Genomic DNA, 11778 nt, shown 5'->3' with positions numbered 1-11778 from the left:
GCGAGTTCCAGGAGAGGCGCAAAGCTACACAAGAGAAACCCTGTCTCGAAAAACCAAAAAAAAAAAAAAAAAAAAAAAAAAAAAAAAAAAAAAAAAGAAATACATATTTATATATTATACTTGGGCCTATATATGTCATATATTATATAGCATTGGTATATATTTACCTATTATACTCGGGCTTCATTTAAAATTCTCTGTCTTGAGTTAAGGAAAGTTTATGAGGGCCAGGCATGATGGCGCACGCCTTTAATCCCAGTACTTGAGAGGCAGAGGCAGGCGGATCTCTGAGTTTGAGGCTAGCCTGGTCTACAGAGTGAATTCCAGCACAGCTGGGGCTACCCAGAGAAATTCTGTCTCATAAATAAAAATAAATGAAAATAAAAAATTAAGAACATTTCACTGTTTTTTTTTTAAAAAGCAAAGAAAAGCTTATTTCATTTTCTGGCTGTTGAGAAAGCAAGTACCACAAAAACAGATACATCTTTCCTACTGTTTCTTCCCGTGCATTCAGTTTTTTCTCTTTGTTTCATTAGTTTATTAAGGTTTAGAATAGTATGTTGTAATTTCTTCAAATGTTACATTCTAAATTAGAATTGTTTTCTTTGTGCTTCTGGGGATTTATCCAGAGCCGTGTGTTTGCTAAGCAAGCATAGTCCCAAGCCCAGGCTAGAGCACAGGCCTCTGTGCAAGTATTCTCTGTACAAGCATTTTCTGTGCAAGCATTTTCTGTGCAAGTATTTTCTGTGCAAGTATTTTCAGTGCAATTCAGAGTGTCTGGGATCTCTCCTCCCCCCCATACATTTCCACCCATCTGTATTATTATTATTCTCTGAATTTTTTATTTCTTGACCTGGATTTTATAGAGAACTATAAATAAGATTTAAATTATTATTTTATGATGATTTTAAGGTACTCCAAATGATAAAGACCTATTTCTACACACACACACACACACACACACACACACACACACACACACACACACACACAAGCCTGTGGAGTTGAGTAATTACGTAAATACTGCTAATAGAGGTCCAGGTTTCTCATTTCACGGACTAAATTGACTATATAATACAATTCCCCGTTTCACCCTGTTAACAGTTAACAATATTTTCTTGGTATTTTATTACATTAAAAAGATTTTATGGGCCCGGGGATGTAGCCCAGTGGCAGAGAACTTAGCCTGCAGTTCCTCAGTTTGAACCCCAGCTCCAGGCAGGAGAAGAAAAAAGAAAAGGAAAAAATTTTGTAAAATTTGCCTCAACCCAATCCCTTTCCTTAAAATGTGGGTGAGAATGCTTGCAGAGAGCCTTCTAGCCTGGGCTTGGGACTATGCTTGCTTAGCAAACACACGGCCTGGATAAATCCCCAGAAGCACAAAGAAAACAATTCTCATTTAGAATGTAACATTTGAAGAAATTACAACATACTATTCTAAACCTTAATAAACTAATGAAACAAAGAGAAAAAACTGAATGCACGGGAAGAAACAGTAGGAAAGATGTATCTGTTTTTGTGGTACTTGCTTTCTCAACAGTAAAAAAAAATTTTTTTTTTGAAGTTAGTATAATCAGCAAAGGTTGTTCAGAAAAATTCTTTCTATGCAAGAAATTTGAGAAAGTGGAACTACTAAGGTTTCCTACAAATTACTTTTTTGGCTGAACTGCTTACAAAATTGTTTCAAGTCTATGTTTTATTTTGGAAGGAGAAATAGAATATGGATTTTGTTGAAAATAACATATTCATTAATAATCATAATTAAAATATTAAGTTCTAAGCCAGTATTATTTTAAATTGTACATGTATTTCAAAACATTCCAAAACTTTTATTGACTGTTAACAGCAGTCTTGTTGGTAATGTATATAACCTGTTGCTTCTACAGGTTGCTCTAAAGCACCCTGGAAACCTTGGTGAGGTCATGAGGTCATCAAGTCCATCTTCATCAAGCTGCAGAGTACGGACTTGTGATGGAGGTTCTTTGTAGAGCCAAGTTCAAGTTCCCTGGTCACCAGAAGATCCCCATCTTGAAGAAGTGGGGCTTCAGCAAGCTTAGTGTGGATGAATTTGAAGATATGGTCGCCAAACTCATCTCTGATGGCTGTGGGGATCAAACACATCCCGGTTGTGGTTCCCTGAAAAGGCATGCCTGAGGGCGTCCCAAAGTATGCTCATTAATAAATCTCACATCTATTCTGAAAACAAACCTTTTTTTTCTAGACCTTTCTTTGCTAAGCTCTTTAAAAGTCATTTGCATGTTTGTGGGTTTGTTTTTTTATCTGTGTTAGGGATTGAATCCAGGGCCTTGCATGAGCTAAGCAAGTGTTCTGTTGCTGAGCTACACTCCCAGTCTCTTTTAAAATTTAATTTTCTTTTAAATGCTTATTTTAAGTGAGTTCAAAGTACGTTTAACATAGTTTTTTTAGTGTTTATAATGCATTTATTCAAGACATCCTTTCTACATGTAATTTTCCTGCCAGAATGTATCATTTGATAAGTGAGTATAAGTCAACTCTCGCAGTTTATAAACAAGGACAGAGTCTGGACATCTGCATTTTAATCCATAAAACATTCCTTTCCCTTTTCTCGTTTTGTTTGAATTTACCTTTGAAAGTTAAATTCTCTTGATTAAAATAAATGAGGTATTTACACTTTAAATTTTAATATGTGAAAAGCATGCTCTCAAAATACAAACTTTAAAAATTATTGCTATAGGCAACCATATTACCTGGCATAGGCCTGTTTGTTTGTGGTTTTGCTGGAATTCATGGATCTGACTAAAATTCCAATTTCTGAGGCCTGAGAATATTTCTAGAAGCAAAGAGGGAAAATACTGTCAGACAGTCCCTGCTGTGGTTGAGATATGGAACACCTGGGAACCAAAATGTTTCTGAACACCGTAGATGATGACCCACCCAGTTCACCTTGAATGTTACCACGATGCTCTGTGGGAACCAGTGAGCTAAGGAAGTCTTGGTCGACCGTAAACCTCTGATCTCTCTCCTTCCTGCTTACACCCGCTTCCTTACTTTTAATTTCTCTTTTCCTTTCTCTCTTCTTAAAAATCTCCTAACAATGTAATGAACAGGCTGTACTCACAAGGAATTTGATATATTCATCAGCATGAACTTGTCTCCACAAGTCTGTGCTTCATTTTTTACCTCCTTTTAGCTTAACCATGGGTCATTCACAAATGACCGAATCAAAACCCTGCTATAGAGGGCCTTTTTTTTTTTTTTTTTGTCTAAGTGTTTTATTTCATCTATTTTATAGAAATTACTAGATGACTGACCAACTCCTGATTGTCACAGCTGTTCCCTGGTGATGGAAATAAAAACAATGTTGTTTCTGGAGTAAACTTGCTTCTTTTTTTTTTTTTTTTTAAGGAAATAGCAGTCACTTAGGCCACTTGATGAGTTTAAAGACAAATTAGTGTTTCCTATTTGTACAGAAAATTCTGCCCATTCTTTTCTCCTTGGATGGTTCATGAATACTCTTTTTCTCATTTCTTCCTAGTTTCTTCACCTTGTAATTAAAATTTGCCTTCATCGTTTGACAAACGGCATTCGTTCATCCACTTCCTTCTCATGAAACATTTCCTCATTTCTCTTTCACAGCGTTGGCGTCTGTGGCTCATGGATTCCCATGTAACTGAGCTGCTTTGCTTGCTTCAAAGTAAGGACTTGGGCATCATTATTGTTATGTTACCATGTCCCTAAAGGGAAGAAATTATTTACTAATATTTAGAAAGTCTGTCTGAAAGGTCTTTCTTATTTTCTACACTGATTAGTTACAAAGACCTGATACTAAAAATATGTAACTTAATGTTCATGCATGCCCCTTTAATTTTACAGTCGTCTTATTCTTCCTTTAGTAGCTAACAAAACTGTTCATAGCACCATGACAGCAGTCCCCACATGTCGCTTCAGAGGTGCAAAAGATTTCCTGTCACTATCTTGACTATAGAATTCTCTATTTCCAAAGTTTTAACAAAATTAGCATCCTTCTTTCAGGAAAGGCCTTAAGATGTTGCCTTAAAAAAAAAAAATTCTTATCAGCATAATGCTTTGGCCTTTTTGAATCTTAGATTTAATCTATTTAATTTTCCTTGTTCAATTTTGAAGCTATTATACTTTACATGTATTCATTTAATAATAAGAAAATAGTACAAAATGGTGAAAAATCTTATCAAAATGTAAATGAAGCTACTTAGTACTTAATTTCAATGTCTTAAATTAAAATTTCAAGGAGAAAACCCAAAATACTTGTGCAAAATCATAATCCTGGCTTTTTCTGAGTGTTTTAAGAGAAAGTTTTATCATGGATTTCTACTTCTGTGGTTCCATTTTTTTTAAAGTTACCTCACATCTCACTTTTCCTCCCATTTTGACTCGGACCCCATTGAAGTGAACTTGCATTTTGTTCTTAAATCCACATATACAGACTAAGCTAGACCACCTTGAGGAAAACTGTTATATGCTTCTAAATTAATTACTGTAGCAATGGCCATTTTAAAAATTATTTGAGATTTCATTTTATATATTAACTCAAAAACAAAAGCTTTAGTATCTCCTCTTAATACTCAGGTTACTTGAACTCTATGATTCTGAATGTGCACAAACCTGACCATTCAAATCTCTAGGCCCAACTGTGCCTGACCAAGTTAAGATACTTAATAAAATAAATGTGTGTGGATAGTCTTATAAACTGTACTGAAATGCTTTTGATCTAAACTCTTCAAAGGTCATGTATATTAGTTAAATGTTTCTTTCAACTGTCCGGTTGTGGTAAGGTTAGCAGAAAAAAACCAAAAACAATAAATTCCATTTTTATTAGTGAATGTTTCAAGAGTTTATTATAATTAACCATCAAAGACAACGGATTGGGAATAATAAGCAAAATGGTTTCTTTTGTATGGGTAGCCTTTACATGCTCATTGCCTTCTTTCTTCATAGAAAAGGAGCAGGTTGTTTGATGGACCGGAATCAACAGACCTTCTTTCCCATAGTCTGGCAAACTTTTGGATATCTTGTAGGTCTTCCTGAATGTTAGTTTTGACTTCCTGCCCGCAGCTGTCCAATGGCCTCTTTAATCTACAAGAATACTTTCTCTCAGCTTGCTTTGCACAAAAGCAAAAGTATTGGCTCACCTAAAAATTGTTTGTTTGTTTTTTTTTTAATTCATAAAACTAACAAACATACAGCAATAAGGCCTTTGGGGAAGAGATCATAATAAAGCCCTGGTTACTTGCCACTGTAAGGGTAGTGCAGTGGCCAACATTCAGCTGTTAAAACAACAGCCTGTCAAAAGGATACACTGTGCTCTGAGACTCTGAAACATTGTTTCAAATGATGTTCTTTAGTTCTTGAAATAACTTCTAGGTTCCTAAATAGCAAAACAAATTTATCAGTACCTGGTACTTCGATATTTGTAACAATAGAGCAAGCCACATTGTTGATATGAAGATATTTAAATACTGTTATAACTCCCTAAAACTACTCTTTTAAAACGCCCTTTGAGGTCAGATACAGTCTTTGAGTGAGTCTGCAAAAATTTGTCAAGTTTAATGGAAGTTTCAAAGCTGTTTTCAGGCACGGAAGCAAAAAATTTAAGTTCGTATTTGCTCACTTTCAGAATGTTATTCAGTTTTTCTAACAATATAAAATGCATTGGTTTTATGACTGTGGCCGAGGAAGTCTACAGCATGAATTTAATGATCATGGGTCTATACATTGCCACAGTTTATCAAAGGCACACATGTTCATTAAATGAAATATTTAATCCTGCACCTTCACCAAAGAAAATAAAAAGAAATTGACCTATAGTAAGAAAATCCAAATTTTAGCATGAGAAAACATTATGGTTTAACTTTTTTTGTGAGAGCTGGAAATGTTCCCATTTGGGGGGCCTAACACATGAATATATTTAGACAGAAGAGACATATACTCCAACTACTGACACATGGGCAAGAGAGTAATGTGAGGGAAAAACAACCACTGTGAATTTCTCAGCTTTTATGAAGATAAACTCACTACCACTTACTTACTATTCTTTTTTAAAACTGCATTTCAAAAGTCCATGTTCACACATTAATCTTTCCATTTTTGATACTAAAGTTTGATCAGAGTTATCAATTCAAATTCTATTTGAGTGGTAACACTCAGTGGTCACAAAATATATAATAAACACAGTGTTTGGGTGTTGTTAAAATTAACATATAGATGGTTCTGCCCTGTAAAATAAGTATCTTGAAATTTTTCAACTGTCATTTTATGGGGGTTCAGAGTTTAAAAAGAAATAGAGAAATGGGAAGAAAAAAGAGCATAATTAATGGGCATTTGTTTCCTAAAGCCCTAAGGAGACCTCTAAGCCTTTCCTGCTGCTGTGTTCTCACCTAGAGAAGGACTGCACGTGCTTTTCAAAGCTCGCTGAGCCTCGCTATTCAACTTGTTGGAGGTGAAAACATTCCCTTCGCATCCTGTTACTGTGAAGAGCCTTACTGTGCACACGTCGGTGTACCGTGGCACATTGACTTTATTCATTAATAACAACCTTCCCCCCACAAACAGGCACCTAAATTAGGGCAAACAAGAGTATTTCGTGTTGAATCTGGCGTTACGTATTATCGCTCCGGAAGAGTAAAACACATTTCTTGTTCCATGGCCCTTCCCTCATCCTTCAAGAATTGGAAATTTCTTCTTCTTCTTCTTTTTTTTTAGTTTTCAAACTCTCTTGATTAAAAAAAAAAAGTGTCTAATGTATCTTACTTCGCGGTTTTCTTTACAAAGAGCTATTCTTGTTCTCCTAAACCACCTTCGGAGTAAAAAAAAAGGGGGGGGGGGAGTTAAACTTTACACAGGATTTCTCTTTGAAGTTATGGGTACCTGAAAAAGTAATTCATTTCTACTAAAGATCCTGCCGTTCCTAACCGAACTTTACTAAGATAACTATCTCATCATATATATTTATGAAGACTCTGTTGATTGAGTAATTAGAGCCGCGGACGTAATGAGTTTGGGAGCACAGAATGTATATCACTGAGTGCTTTTGAAAGGTATTTATTTGCAGCAGCATATAAAAATTTTAATAATCCTGTCAAATACGTTCATGAATAATTTATTAACCTCCCAATTGTTAAGGACGGCGCGCGCACCCCCCGCTCTTTATGCCGGTGTCTCGGTGCACACAACGCAGGGATCTACTGCCTTATTCCTGGCGTGACAAAGACAAGGGAAAATTGGTAAATTTCGCTGTCCACGGCTTCACAAAAGGGCAGCGCTGCGGGTTAGGCTGGCACGCACTCAGCCCCCCGCCGTCCCGAAGCCCAGCTTCTCGCCGCCGCACTGGCGGGCGGAGGGATCCCCGCGCCTTTCGGCACCGGGCCCGGTGGGGACCGAGCGGGTACGGTCCCAGGTGAGCGCCAAGCGCATCCTATGGGCGACTGCGGCCGCCGAGGCCGAGGCCAGCGGCACCCAGAGAGTAGGAAAGGCCGGGGCGCTCGGCGCAAGGCCCGCAGGGCGGCCGAGGCCGAGAGGCCCAGCCGCCGCCCGAGCTTTGCCCGAACCCTCCCGAACCTCCCCGAGCCGCGGCCCGAACCTCCCCGAACCGTCCCGAGCCGTCGCCGAACCTCCCCGAGCCGCCCGGCCGCGGGCGCGCGCCCGCCACCGATCAGCTGGGCGCGCGTCGGGGAGTCACGTGGTGCGCATGTCGAAGGTCACGGCGCGCTCACAATGGAGCTCTCGGAGTATGTGCAGAGAGGCGTCCAGACGCTGGCGGATCCCGGCTCCTTTGACTCCAACGCCTTCGCGCTTCTCCTCCGGGCGGCTTTCCAGAGCCTGCTGGACGCCCGGGCGGACGAGGCCGCGCTAGGTAAGCGGCTCGCTCGCCGCCGTGGCCTGGGCGGAGGGGCGCCCGGCAGAGCCGCCAGCCCGGCGCCGTGGGCAACAGCCCCGGCCCGGGCAAGTCCCCGGGCTTCGCCCAGCGCTCGGCCCGAGTGTGGGGCCCCGAGCGGGCCCCGAGCGCCGTTCCCGCCCCTGCAGGGCACCTGCAGGCGGCCAGCTCCACGCTCCTGGCCTGGTTTCCCTGCCAGGCTCTTTGTTCCTTTGTAAAGCCGCGTTCAAGTCTTGTTTGTGGCCTAAATGTGTGGGGTTTTCAGCCTTCTCGGAGGCTGCGGCTGTTTTGACACTTGGACTTCAACTGGGGAGGTCCTGTGATTCATGCTCCCTCGGCGGGGCTAGAGGGGGGTGAAAAGGGTCTGTTGCAGCTGGGTCAAATAGCATTGACATTTTTCCACCCTCGAGAACACCTCCGGATCCTGTGACCACTCCAGCACCGTAGTTCAGTGTGTTAAATCCAGGTTCTTCTCCCAGAACCTTCGAGGAGGGCGCATAATGTTTTGTTCTGCAGCCGTTACCAGGAAGAGAGACAGTTTTAAATGTCTGGTCGCAGAATGCGGTTGGCATTATGGATTAAGAGCGTACTTCAAGACAGATCACGTCTAGGTTATGTCCTTAAATGTGTCAACACAATTCAGATCTCTTTGGTTGTGTGCGTCCCCCGCCCCCAACCCCTCACCCCCGGTTTCATACTAGACACTGGGACAAAAAGTATGAAAGTGGAAGCTGGTCTTAAAGCAAAAAATAGTAACCACCACCTGGGTTAATCTCGGAGCGGGCTGTGTGTGTGTGTGTGTGTGTGTGTGTGTGTGTGTGTGTGTATGTGTAAACTAGTGCGATTTTGAAACTTCTGTTGTATATTCTAGTGTATGCCCTCCCGTCAAGCTTCCTTGGTGTATTTATGTCCACGGAACCAATTACTCTAAAATGTCATTTTTTTCAAAGTTGTTCATTTTGAAATTTACACTGTGTAAGCCATCTTCAGTTTCTCCCTTGCTTCCAGTCGGTCCAGCAACCACTGTCCCCTTTTCTCTGAGGCCTGGTATTTTTAAAAAATACTAAGACAAAATAAAAAGGTAATTGAAGAGAGATTGACAGCAGATTATTGATGTATTATTCTCTTTATTGTTTTGCAGTTGACCTTGTTCATCTCATTCATTGACACTTGAATTTTTGTTATCTTTTTTTGAAAGGAAGTTTTACCCAAACCAAAATATTCCTCTTCGGAACAGGGGGTCTAAAGAATCTGTAATCATTAGCAATTAATTTATTGTAGATCACCCAGGCTTGAAACATATCGACCCAGTGGTCTTAAAGCATTGTCATGCGGCAGCTGCAACTTGCATTCTGGAGGCAGGGAAGCACGGACTTGACAAAGCTACTCTAAGGTACTGGCTCTAACTAAACGCCCCTGGGTTGTTAAGTGGTATCTTTGTGATTGTAATTTCAGTCCCTAAAGACAGAGACTAAACCTCGGTTTGTTTTCCCACCCCTCCAGCACTTACCTTGAAGACTGTAAATTTGACCAAGATCGAATAGAAATATTTTGTACGGAGTATCAGGTTACTTACTTTAAACTTTTAAATTAAAAATTAGTCCCCTTTCCCCGTTCTGTTTGCAAAAATGTGTTTTCTTCTTCTTTTTTCCCCCCTCCCCAGAATAATAAGAATTCTCTTGAAATCCTACTGGGAAGGTAGGTACTGTGTTGGGTGTCAGGCTGGGGCACTTCTCACTTGTGGGTAATGAATGGAGTGTGTTGGTGTGAAACAAACCCGGCCCAAAATCCTGGGATCCTGGCCCAAAATAAAGGGGCCAAAGGGCATGGGGAACAATTGAAGTTAAGCTAATGTTTTTAAAGGTGGAGCCCGACTTAATCTTAGATGCTTTTACTCTTTTGAAGATGAAGTTCAACAGCACCTTAAGTTCAGAGTGGGATGAAGTGGATGGGGGAGAGGAGGACATCATTTAGCAGATACTGAAAATTTTTCTGTAGATATTACAAAATTATCCTTGTCTTGCAGTATAGGCAGGTCTCTCCCTCATATAACTGATGTTTCTTGGCGCTTGGAATATCAGATAAAGGTAAAGTTTAACAAACTCTCTATAGAGGGGTTTAGGGAACTTTTTTAAAATTAGGTTAAAGACTGGTGTTTTGTGTTGTTTTAGACCAATCAACTTCATAAGATGTACCGACCTGGATATTTGGTGACCTTAAATGTAGAGGTAGGTATAGATCCTTGTCTAAAAATGAAATGTGTAACAAAAACTTTCCTTTCCTTGATTTAAATAAACAGCACTTTTTCTTCCACAGAACAGTGATTCCAGGTCCTCCCCAGAGATTAGTTTTAGCTGCAGTATGGAAGAGCTACAGGTACAGTATGAGGCTCTTTGAGTATGCTCCTTTCTGTTCAGAGCTGCTGTCTATCTGCCTGTCATCAGATAATGAATGATGCTTCAGGACTCAATGGCAAAGGAGAATGGCAGAAATGTAACATAGACTTCACTTTTCAAAGTTAGATAGGTATATTTCCAGTAGCCTGTATTTGCTCTTCTCATTAAAACTTACTTCTAAAATGTGTGTTCACTACACTTTCCTTCCGTTTGTCATGCATCTGATTCAGTAAAACTGGGCAAAAGTAAGAGCAGAGATTTAAAAATGCCTTTCACAAATTAAACTTCTGAAGTTGTAATTTTAAGCAGTAGTTTTTAAATTACTCTATAAAGGGAAAGTCACATAAGTTCTTTAAACTGTTTATATTGTCAATGTAAAGCTGAAGAATTGAAATTTTCGTTGTTTGATGGATATGACAACGAATTTATTTCTTACCAATTAAATAAAATGAAGATCATCCCTGAAAATTTGGATGAAATTGAATGTTCCAGAGACATCTGCAGTCATTCCAGTTTAAATAATAATGACACTTAAAGTTAGAAAATGTATGTATATAATAACCTTCCTTAGAGGAGTTGTGGACATAATTTAGATATTCTCCGCCTGCAAAAATTCTGTGAGAAATTCTCTTTTAATTAGAACTTGAATAGTTGGTTCGAAGACAAGATCCTGTAAGGGAAGCGCTTCTTTTGATAGTGATTTGCCAACGGTTAAAACCACCTTTAATTTTAGACTCGTTAGGTGTTCTTCCGACTTTTTTCTTGCAGCTGCCTCCAAGTTGGGTGCTTCCTTACTTGTATCCCAAAATTGTGACATGAGCTGTACATCTTTTAGGATTTGGTGGGGAAACTTAAGGATGCTTCAAAAAGCCTGGAAAGAGCAACTCAGTTGTAACTTGGGACCCCAGGAGCCCAGAGGAAAACCAGACGCGCCTTGCCTCCTGCAGGACCCTGCGAGCTGGATGTCATTTTCAGGAGAAAAAGAGCGTCCTTTTGAACTTACGCCACACATCTATTTTTGACACTTTTTTTACACATGTGAAATGGCTAAGAGGGAAACTCTCAGCATTTGAATTTTCAGTATTAAGCATGCATCCCCTCTTTTTGAGCGATCTCAAGCCCTATCACAGTCTCGTACCCTGAATAAATAAGTGGTGTTCCCAAAGAAGGGCGGTCTTCTGTGTGGAGTTTGTGTGTGAATGACGACTGTGTGTGCGAGGCAGAGCCCCTGGCGCTGGCTCGGGGCGCCTGCGGTGCCCGGGGGGGTTAGGCGCCGCGGGAAAGGTGTGCGGGGAGCCGCGCTGGCAGCCGGGCCGGCCCGTTACCTGCGCCCGCCCGCCCGCCCCTGTGCACGGAGCCAGCCCGGCTGCTGCCCGCGCGCGCCTCTTCCCGGCCACCAGCGGGCGGGGCGGCCGCTGTTGTTTCCGCGGGGCCTGACTCGGCGCAGGTTCCGCGGGGCCGAGCGGGGGGCAGCGGCGGCCGGGCGCCCCC

General features: G+C 40.9%; 1 protein-coding gene and 1 pseudogene across 2 annotated transcripts; both read left to right on the top strand.

Moving 5' to 3' along the window:
* The first annotated feature begins 1792 nt into the window (after positions 1–1792).
* Positions 1793–1914, top strand: LOC121829895 (small nucleolar RNA SNORA70; annotated as a pseudogene).
* A 5765-nt stretch (positions 1915–7679) lies between these two features.
* On the top strand, positions 7680–11455 carry Commd3 (COMM domain containing 3). Of its 2 annotated transcripts, none has more exons than XM_015997433.3 (8): positions 7680–7870; positions 9173–9284; positions 9395–9458; positions 9555–9589; positions 9918–9978; positions 10063–10119; positions 10208–10267; positions 11056–11455. In XM_015997433.3, the coding sequence occupies exons 1-8, from the start codon at positions 7732–7734 to the stop codon at positions 11104–11106; spliced, it is 579 nt and encodes a 192-aa protein (XP_015852919.1). In that variant the 5' UTR covers positions 7680–7731; the 3' UTR covers positions 11107–11455. The 2 variants fall into 2 exon arrangements, with proteins under 2 accessions (XP_015852919.1, XP_006978786.1); XM_006978724.4 differs by having other exon boundaries at positions 7684–7870; positions 11123–11455.
* Positions 11456–11778: the final 323 nt, after the last annotated feature.

Source organism: Peromyscus maniculatus, chromosome 5, assembly GCF_049852395.1.
Source record: "Peromyscus maniculatus bairdii isolate BWxNUB_F1_BW_parent chromosome 5, HU_Pman_BW_mat_3.1, whole genome shotgun sequence".
In the NCBI taxonomy this organism is placed as follows: Eukaryota; Metazoa; Chordata; class Mammalia; order Rodentia; family Cricetidae; genus Peromyscus; species Peromyscus maniculatus.
Note: the sequence above shows the minus strand (reverse complement) of the source record. Positions and strands in the feature narration are given on the sequence as shown.

Excerpts from the sequence above, each read along its gene's own strand:
- Commd3 (XM_006978724.4), top strand. The coding sequence starts at position 7,732 with ATGGAGCTCTCGGAGTATGTGCAGAGAGGCGTCCAGACGCTGGCGGAT. Across the intron at positions 9,285-9,394 it reads CTTGACAAAGCTACTCTAAG|CACTTACCTTGAAGACTGTA; the intron begins GTACTGGCTCTA and ends CCACCCCTCCAG. Across the intron at positions 9,979-10,062 it reads GCTTGGAATATCAGATAAAG|ACCAATCAACTTCATAAGAT; the intron begins GTAAAGTTTAAC and ends GTGTTGTTTTAG.